Source organism: Meles meles, chromosome 7, assembly GCF_922984935.1.
Source record: "Meles meles chromosome 7, mMelMel3.1 paternal haplotype, whole genome shotgun sequence".
NCBI classification, from domain to species: domain Eukaryota; kingdom Metazoa; phylum Chordata; class Mammalia; order Carnivora; family Mustelidae; genus Meles; species Meles meles.
Genome location: NC_060072.1, coordinates 90874238 through 90884681, shown reverse-complemented (window position 1 = coordinate 90884681; position 10444 = coordinate 90874238). Strand labels below are relative to the sequence as shown.

The 10444-nt window shown below is 44.7% G+C and overlaps 1 protein-coding gene across 1 annotated transcript; it reads right to left on the bottom strand.

Moving 5' to 3' along the window:
- Positions 1 to 7159: 7159 nt before the first annotated feature.
- On the bottom strand, positions 7160 to 9019 carry LOC123947366 (cationic amino acid transporter 3-like). The gene has a single exon (XM_046013536.1). The coding sequence runs from the start codon at positions 8996 to 8998 to the stop codon at positions 7160 to 7162; it is 1839 nt and encodes a 612-aa protein (XP_045869492.1). The 5' UTR covers positions 8999 to 9019.
- Positions 9020 to 10444: the final 1425 nt, after the last annotated feature.

The following is a 10444-nucleotide window of genomic DNA, read 5'->3' as shown; positions in this document are numbered from 1 at the left end:
CTCACAGAACTTCTGTATTAAATAGGTGATGGGGGTGCCTGGGTGGCTCAGTGAGTTAAAGCCTCTGCCTTTGGCTCAGGTCATGATCTCAGGGTCCTGGGATCGAGCCCCGCATCAGGCTCTCTGCTCAGAGGGGAGCCTGCTTCCCCCTCTCTCTCTGCCTGCCTCTCTGCCTATTTGTGATCTCTGTCAAATAAATAAGTAAAATCTTTTTTAAAAAATAAATAATAAAATAAAAGATAAATAGGTGATAATGGAAAGTGCTTAGAACGCAGTATAGGGGATAGGACTCAACAAAAGGAACTATTGTTATCATGATCATTTGAGGGGCACTGGAGATATAGAGAAGTAATTCATAAAAGAAATGTTATTTTCCCTTGGGAGTTTTTACAATCTCATCAATAAGGCAAGAGAAATACATGGAGTGGAAGGACAAGGCAACATAAAACTCTTCTTTGAACCCGAAAATGCAACCTATTCTCCTAAACCCAAGCCCTGTTTTAAAATTTTTAACAGATTTCATTGCTTTAATAAGATTGTTTTTTCTTTCTCCCCACCTGACTCTCATTCTTTCTCACCCCAGGCTCTCATTTAAGAAGCTGACTGGAGAATTCTTGGGATAAAACAGACTTTGCATGTTCATTTTGTGCATTTCCCTGATTCTGGGCAGGAGCCCATCTGAGGCATTCCAAACCCAAGTGAGACAGCCATGTGAATGACCAGAGAGACTGCACCTTCCCAACAACCCCAGTCACCCTCTAATCTCGGAAAATTCTTTCCTATGTTCAATCTCAAGATGTTTTCCCTCAATATTGGCCTCTCATTATCACTCATTCTAATTGTGGGTGAGGTATACAAACCCTCAAAAGCTGAAGAAAAGAGGCACCTGGGTGGCTCAGTGGGTTAAAGCCTCTGCCTTCGGCTCAGGTCATGATCGCAGGGTCCTGGGATCAAGTCCCACATCAGGCTCTCTGCTCAGCAGGGAGCCTGCTTCCTCCTCTCTCTCTCTGCCTGCCTTTCTGCCTACTTGTGATCTCCATCTGCCAAATAAATAAATAAAATCTTTGAAAAAAAAAGCTGAAGAAAATTCTCAATGCCCACCTGGTAAAATTGTTGCATTGCCTATTACCCCAAGTTTCCAGAATTACAGGTCTCATGTATTTTGTTATTAACCCATTAAAAATCATCAAAAGATCCCTTACGCATTGATATGATCGCTACCGGGGTATAACCCCTTACCCAGACATCTGGTCTCTCCTTAAAGCTTTTGAAAGATGAAAATATCTTTGAAAATAAAAATATCATGAAAATAATCTAATTCCCTTGACAATTAAGAACTCCTATTTCAATCTCCAACCCCCATAGGCTCCTAAGTTATCATCACCAAATTATCACTCATTTGATTAAGGGACAGTACAACCCTGAGGCGGGGCATGACTAATATGACCTCCCCAGTCCCTTTCAGTCCATCACATGAAGTAGGAGAAATAAAATTGGCAGCACTGCCAACCCACGCAGAGCTTGCCCCAGGGGAGCCCCTGAGGACCAGGCAGACTCCAGCGTGGGCACGGCAGGCATTTTCCCAAAGTGGGCAGAGTGCCAAACCCTGGCATAGTGACTGGTGTGGGAGGCCTAGAGACAGGAGGGGAGCCAGGGCCCACATTTCTCCCTCTTCCCCAAATTAAATTTCCCCAGTGTAGGTCCCTCCTTGAAAGAGCATACAAATCACTTGGGAGCTTATTAAAAATGTAGATTCTGATTCAGTACGTCTGGATTAGGGCCTACGATTCTGCATTTTTAACAAACTCTCGGTAACACTCATACTGATGGTCCTCCACAGACCATACTTTGAAAAGCAAAGCTCTAGACAATTCCTACAACTGTCTCCCAAGAAGTCTGTCTATCCATATCCTTCTCTCTGTCTATCCACCAGATGGCAAAGAGAATCGTATCTCATCCCTTCCTGATTCAGAAATTTCCCTCCATGGCACAATACACAATACAAACTTGGCTCATAAATTCCCTTCAAATGTGAAAAAACACATCCCTCACAACAGTCTCATTCTTTCATGACTCTTTAAGGTCCGTGTAGTCTAGAATTACCATCCCATTTCTTTTGTAACTCACCTATCCCTCTCTTATTTCCCAAATTGCTCCATAGACATCGTCCTCCAGGAAGTATCTCTTGACCAATACCTCTCTCTCAGTTTCTACTCAGACCTTCCCTTCCAAAGGAATGAGGCCTCCATCCCTATCCAGTTCCTAATCCTTCCTATTTCAGTCCATTTTTTTTCCCCATTTGGGGTATAAAATCTCTCTCTCCAAAGAATCTCAGATGCTCTCACAAGGTTTTTGCACCAGTCTCTCAAAACATCATCTAAAGGAATTGGTAAATACACAGGCAATCCTAGCAGGCTCCTCTGGAGTCACCTGCTCCCTATTGGGAATATGAGAAATTCTGCAAATAAGAAGTAGCTTCCTAGGGCGCCTGTGTGGCTCAGTGAGTTAAAGCCTCTGCCTTTGGCTCAGGTCATGATCCCAGGGTCCTGGGATGGAGCCCCGCATTGGGTTCTCTTGCTCAGCAGGGAGCCTGCTTCCCTTCCTCTCTCTCTCTCTCTGCCTATTTGTGATCTCTGTCAAATAAATAAAAATAAAATCTTAAAAAAAAAAAAGAAGAAGAAGAAGTAGCTTCCTATCCCTCCCCACCAGGGCAGGCCCCATACATAAATACAATAGGAAAACACTGGCACGTCTATGCCACAGCACAGAACTCTGCTTCAAGAAAGATGCCTGTTGTGCCCACGCTGGAGCCAGTCTAGACTTCAAGGATTCCGTGGAGTCAGGTAGAATGGGTTGGGCCTTCTATCAATTTTGCTACTTCCTCCCCGTCCCCCAAGTCCCATGGGAATAGATGGAGAGGGACCAGAGGAGGTCCTTTCAGGCATTCTCCTGCCCCAGGGCTGTATTTCCCTGCTGCTCTTTGAATGAACAGCACTGTTCTTACTGCTGGGTCTAGAGGAAGGAGAGTACCTCCCCCTTGCCCTGAGCAAGATTCCACTGTGATGGAACAGACAGGACAGGACAATCACCAGAACTCAGGCATACCCAAACAAGGGCAAAATTAGAAGTGCCTGGTACAGTTCTAGATGCTGGGCATAGATCTAGATACAGTTCTAGATATAGTTCTGGATGGACAGATATGTCGTTTGGGAAGGAGACTTTCCTAGAAGATAGTTTGAAAGGAATAGCACAGTACTAGCCTGAAAGAAAGGAGAATTTTCTGTACCAAAGACCTGTGTAAGGTTCAATTCAATTTAATATGAATTTATTGAATGCTCATTTTGTGCCTCGCCCCCCAGGTATACGTTCTGGAGGCATGAACAAGATAACTCCTTAACCTATGATCTACAATCTAGGGAACAAAATAAATAAAGATAACTGTAGTATTTTATTTTTTTTTTATTTTGGCTTTAGTGAGGGAGCATAATTGACATATAAAATTATAAGATATTTAAAGTGTACATTGTGGTGATTTCATATATACACACACTGTGAAATGATTCACTATGATCTCCCCACTGTGAAAGGATTAACAATGGTATTTTAATCTGAATGTTTCATTAAATGAGGGTAAGTATCAAAGGGACATCTTTACATGGGGACAGGCTTTCAGATGGAGCTTCAGTTTTCAAAGTGTGGTCCCTGGACCAGCAGCATCAGCATCACCTGGAACTTGTTAGAAGTTCCTGCGCCCCACCCAGACCAACTGAATTCCAAACGCTGGAGCGGGGACCAGCAAGCTGTTTTCACAAGCCCTCCGGGTGAGGTGACACCTCCTGAAGTTTGAGCACCAGCGAGCGGTACTATTCCTGGCTGCTCTCAAGCCCCGCCTCCCACTGTGACTTTGATCAGTGAATTGGAGAGACAGCTCTGAGCATGCCCAGCTCAGCCTCTTCCAGTTTTTTGTTGGTTTCTGTTTTTTACCCAAAACCAACCTGTCCACAAAACACATGCATTCAACCCGCTCACACATGAAAAAATTCTAATAAAAACAGGCTCTCTCCTGTGGTAAGAGAAAGGGGCTGCTCTCCTTGTGATGAGGAGTAAGTCTTTCTAATTTAGTGACACGGTATTTGCCAGCCAGCTAGGCTGCAGCTCTAAAGCGGATGGTTTAACCATATGTCTGTAAGTCTTCATTATCAGTTGGTTCCAAACATAGAAAGGAAATGCGATGTCATTTATTGTACCGCTACAGCTCCAACAATGGGTTACAGAGAAAAGCGGGCAGGATACAGGTTCAGATTTCGTGCAGTAGGGAGACCCAGTTAAGAGAATAACAGGACAAAAAAAGAGAGAGAGAGAGAGGAAATTCTTAAATTTTTTTAACTAAACAGAACTTGAGAAATGATCCGTTCTGACCGCTCGTGTTACAGAAAAATAAGCAGAGCGCTGAAGGAACTGAGTGGCTTCCTCAAAGTCACATTACTAGTTAGTGGTAGAAGCAAGACTTACACCCGGGACACCTGGCTCTCAGCTGTGCACTTTCTAAGCAGCTGGACTAAAGCGGACAGTAGTAGAGAAACTTCCCAAGTCCAGGAATACAGATATCACCAAGTAGGAGAACCAACCCCAGGGATTTTCAGCATGGGTGGTGGGTTCAAAGCCTAAGTGCTTTGTGCTCCTGAGGAAACTCTGGCTCCAATGGAACTGCGCATGTTCTGTTGCCCCCTCACACCGCCGAGCCTCAGTGAGCTCTGAACACTGCCTCGTTTTCCTGTCCTTTTCCTAGTGTTGTTCTCTCTGCCTATAATCTCTTCTTGCCACTCAAATATCATTCCTCTACAAAGTCTTCTCTGGTTTCACCACCCAACCCTCACCACTGTGCCAGCCACAAATGATCATCCTCCAATCTGAATTTCCTAGACACTTTCTTTGGATATTTCTTATGACAACACTTTCGACCTTGCGTGGCAGCTATGCTTTACCCACTGTAGTGGAATATAAGCTCCTAGGGCTGCCTGACTGGCTATGTTGGTAGAGCATATGACTTTTGATCTTGTGAGTTCAAGCTCCACATTGGGTGTAAAGATTACTTAAAAATAAAATCCTTTATTAAAAAAAAAAAAAAAACAGGGGCTGCCTGGGTGGGTTAACCCTCAGTGGGTTAAGGCCTCTACCTTTGGCTCAGGTCATGATCTCAGGGTCCTGGGATGAGCCCTGCCTTGGGCTTTCTGCTCTGCGGGGAGCCTGCTTCCTCCTCTCTCTCTCTGCCTGCCTCTCTGCCTACTTGTGATCTCTGTCTGTCAAATAAATTAATAAATTTTTTTTAAAAAATAGAATATAAACTCCTTAAAAAAATAAATAAAAACAAAATATAAGTTCCTTAAGGGCAGGGACTATATTACAGCTTTTTTTGTGTGTCTGTTTCTAGTACATTTTTTAGTGAAGTGTAATTAACATACAGTTTTTTTTGTTTCAGGTGTACAACATAATGATTCAACAATTCTATACAGTACTCAGTGTTCATCAAGATCAATGCACTCTTAATTCCCTTTATCTATTTCACCCTTCCTCCCACCCACTTTACCTTTGGTAACCACCAGTTTGTTCCTTCTTTTTTTTTTTTTAAGATTTTATTTATTTATTTATTTGACAGAGAGATGACAAGTAGGCAGAGAGGCAGGCAGAGTGAGAGGAGTGAAGCAGGCTCGCCACCGAGCAGAGAGCCCAATGCGGGGCTCGATCCCGGAATCCCGGGATCATGACCTGAGCCGAAGGCAGAGGCCTTAAACCACTGAGCCACCCAGGCGCCCCCAGTTTGTTCCTTCTGTTTAAGAGTCTAGGAGGGGTTGTTTTTGGTGGGGGTTTTTTTGGTCTCTTTTTTTAATTTTATTTTTTCTATTTCATTTGTTCTATTTCTCAAATTCCACATATGAGTAGAAATCATATGGTATTTGTCTTTCTCTGACTGACTTACGTCACTTAACATTATACCCTCTAAGTCTACCCATGTTGTTACAAACGGCAAGATTTCATTCTTTTTTATGGCTGAGTCATATTTCATTTTGTATATGTACCACATCTTCTTCATCCATTCGTCTATTGTTGGACACTTGGGTTGCTTCCATACCCTGGCTATTGTCAATAATGCTGCAATAAACATAGGGTTGCATACATCCTTTCAAGTTAGTGAAAATGAAAAGCTTTTACATGGCAAAGGAAACCATGAACAGAACAAAAAGGCAATCCACTGAATGGGAGAAGATACTTATAAATGATATATCCAATAAGGGTTTAATGTCCAATGTCCAAATACGTGAAGAATTTATACAACTCAACACCAAAAAACAAACAATCCAATTTAAAAATGGGCAGAGGACCTGAAAAGACATTTCTCCAAAGAAGAGATACAGATGGCAAACAGAAACATGAAGGATGTTCAGCATCATTCATGATCAGGGAAATGCAATTTAAAACTAAAATGAGTTAGCACTTTATACCTGTCAGAATGGCTAAAATCAAAAAAACAAGAAATAACAACTGGTGAGGATGAGAAGAAAAAGGAACCATCATGTGATGTTGGTGGCTGTTAGTACAACAACTATAGAGCTAGTATGGAGGTTCCTCAAAAAATTAAAAATAGAATTACCATAGATCCAGTAATTCCACTAGTGGGCATTTACCCAAACAAAACAAAAACAAAAACATTCTTTCTAGTTTCTTTTAAATAATTTTTAAGGGGCACCTGTGCGGCTCAGTTGTTAAGCATCTGCCTTCAGCTCAGGTCATAATCCCACGGTCCTGGGTTGGAGCCCCACATCAGGCTCCTTGCTCGGCGGGAAGACTGCTTCTCCCTCTCCCACTCCCCCTGCTTGTGATCCCTCTCTCGCTGTGCCTCTCTCTGTCAAATAAATAAATAAAATATTTTTTAAAAAATAATCATTTTTTAAAGCCAGTAAGCAAACACAATTGAAAAGTAGACAAGTTAAAAAAAAAAAAAAAGATGAGAAAGAGCAAAGACACATCCTTCACTCCACAATAAGCACAGAGCTCTATTAGTGTTTCCCCACCAACATCCCACGGGAAGCCTAGCTTTCTGTGTGCTCAAGAGTACTCTCCACCATTGTGCAGGGAGACCAGACAGCATTCAGGTGCGATGTCAAATCCAACTTGTACTGGCACTGTTGAGTTCAAGGTCGTCCGTTTGCACCCTGACTGCAGTGGGTTTAATCCTGCGTGCGTGCTGGATCCCATAGCCAAAGTAGATAGCCAACCCAATCAGCATCCAGACACCAAATCGGACCCAGGTGCCAGCTGCCATCTGCATCATAAGGTAAACATTCATAAAGATGCTCAGGAGTGGGAGGAGAGGCAGAGCAGGGACCTTAAAGTAAAGGGGAGTGGAGCTCTGTGGCTGTCTCCAGATGACCCCAGTGATCCCAGTGATGAGCACCAGGAGCAGCACAACCACTATAATCAGTACCGGATCTCCAGAAAGCAGCAGAACTGGCCACTGAGCCAGCACCAGGCCAAGAATAGTCAGCAGCAGGGCAAGCAGTGAGGAGCAAACGTAGACAACCAGGCCAGAGAGTGCAGTGGGGGTGGGGCTGCCTGGATAAAAGAGTCCCCACATGGTCAGCTTCTCCAGCACAGGTCCACTGTTCTGCTGCACCCCTGCTGCATCATCTTCATCCTTCATTTCAGGCTGATACCTGACGATGAGAACACAAATAGCCACCAGGGAGTATGTAAGCAGGGTCCCAATCGACATGAGGTCCACAAGATCGGTGAGTCCAAAGAGGAATGTCACAAAAGCTGTGATAATGCCCGAGGCCACAGTGGCCACGATGGGGATGTCTGTTCTGGTGTACATCCTGGCAAGGACACTGAACAGGAGGCCATCATCTGCCATCACATAGATCATCCAACGAATGAGGAACATAGAATCCAAGACGCCGGTAGAAAGAGCACAGAGGGCTCCAACAGCCACAACATAGCGGGCAGGGGCCCAGCCAATATGGAGAAATGCCTCAGGCAAGGGGTTCCCAGGTTGAAGCTGGTAGTAAGGCACCATGAGCGTAAGTGCCGCAGAGACACCAAAATACACCAAAAAGCAGATGAACAGTGAAATCACAATGCCCAGGGGGACAGAACGCTTTAGATTCTGGGCTTCTTCAGCAACAGTAATAATGCTGTCAAAACCAGTAAATGCATAGAAACAGGTAGCTGTTCCACGGAGAATCCCCTCAAAGCCAAAAGGCACAAACCCTCCAGAGCCCAGAGGGCCCAAGCTAGAAGTGTCATTGAGTCTAGACATGGTCATTATATAGTCCTCTTCTGTGAGCTTCCAGTTGTGCAGGTTCCCCTTAATGAACCCAGAGATGATGACAAAACCAAGAACCAAAAGGTTCACCACTGTGAACACCGTAGTAACCAGGACAAACTCACTAGCCCTCAGAGCCAGCAATCCGGTGAGCAACACCACCAGGCCCACAGCAAAGAAGTCTGGATATTCTGTAAGGACATAGGGAACATAGAGTGAGATCCTCTCACTCAAGGTCCGAGAGATCTGGTTCCCAATTAGGCCATCAAAAACTAAACTCCAGGCCCGGGTCATACTGGCCGTACCAGTAACATAAGATAGGATAAGGTTCCATCCAGTGATGAAAGCCCAGAGTTCACCCACAGTGACATAGCTGTAGAGATACGCAGAAGCAGACTGGGGAACCCGGGCACTAAACTCTGCATAGCACAGAGCGGCCAGCAGAGAAGACAGGGCAGCCGCCAAAAAGCAGATCATGATGGATGGTCCTGCTATTTCACTGGCCACCTCATCGGCCAGGACATACACACCTGCACCCACTGTGTTGCCCACACCCAGGGCCACTATATCCAGAGTGCTCAGGCTTCCGGCAGGGGAAATCTTAGTCACATATTGCGCCAGTGTATGTCTACGTACCAGCTTTTTACCAAACCTGCAAAGTGCCTGGCACAGCATTCTAGATGAAATCGAAGAGGATTCTAGGATCAGAGCACTGTAGCAAGTCCAGGGAGCCCAGAGTCTCCGACTGGGTTCAGTGAGGCTGAGTTAAGCCAAGCTGGGTTGGGGCTGCCAAGTTCGGGTGCTCAGGCTTCAGAGCTGCTGCCTCATATTTCATCTTACGTGTGTTCTCCCTCCAGGATGCCTAAGACACAGTAAACAATAAATATTTACTGAACCCACATTCAGCCAGCCAACCAAAGCCCAGGAGTCGCATGTCACCTGTTGCACCCAAATACCACACAAACGGACACCAAAGGACATTACAGAAAAAATCAGCTCTGCTTTCCCCCCAGAAAAAGTGCCAAATACCTCCCAACATTCTGCTTTTTTACGCACCACATGACATAATCCCATTTGGGTTCGTCTAACTCATGTAGCTTCATGTACTAATTAAGCTGTAAGACACAACAGGGCATGAATTTATTGTGCAATAATTCACACGCGGGATGTTTGCGCAGTGCTTGGGCGTGAGTTATGACACATTAATTCACGGCCTAGAGGGCCTCGTTGCAATTACAGACCCATTTTTTAAATATCATCTGAGTTTAAAATACAAATATTGGTCCCCCAGTCTTAAAACCCTTAGCCCCCAAATCAGCTAGCCAAGGTCAGATGGGTTTTTGGCCCCCTTCCTCCTCATTTTGCATTATCCATTTAGCTGTGCTGATGGCCAAGGAAGTACAATCCAACCCTTTACCTTACCCACGTAGGCCCACAGGGCACTGCGAGATGAGAGAAAGAGGGAGGAAGGGGCAGGGCCTTCCTAACTACCTGCCAGAATGGGAGGAACAGGCTGTTGGGTACGGAAGCACAGGAAAAATGGGTGCAGCCGTCAACTCAGGGTCCATGACTAAGAAGGGAGAAGAGCCAGAAAGGCCATTTTATGAATTCAGACGTTCAATAAACTTCACCCAAAGCAACCAGGCAAAATTCACTACCATTTTTATGTCCACAGTTATGAGAGTGTGATGGGCAGGCAGAAAAGAAATGTCACCTAGCTCAGTCGCTCACAATCAAAACAATTCCTTCTGTCTCCTCCCTCTGTAGGTTCCAGGAAAAAAGGTGAGCTCACTTCTGTAGACAACTCTCCTTACTGGCCACACCATGCTCTATAAACACCCTATACCATCTGTGATGTCAGCTGCCAGCCACCTGGAGAATCTGCCCTGCTCTGTGAGCTTGTATTAAAACACTCACTTATAACTCCCTATTAATTTTTCACGAGGAGTTATTTTTAACTCCCTCAAACCATTGTCTGAATATGCCAAATATATTTTCTTAATGAACGAACCCGGCGTGTGGTTCCTCCTTCCCCTACTCCCCTGCTGCTATTCAAATGGTTCCCTCCTCATAGGGAGCAAGGCTTTGGATGAGCAATTCACAGCAATGCCCCGGAAATGA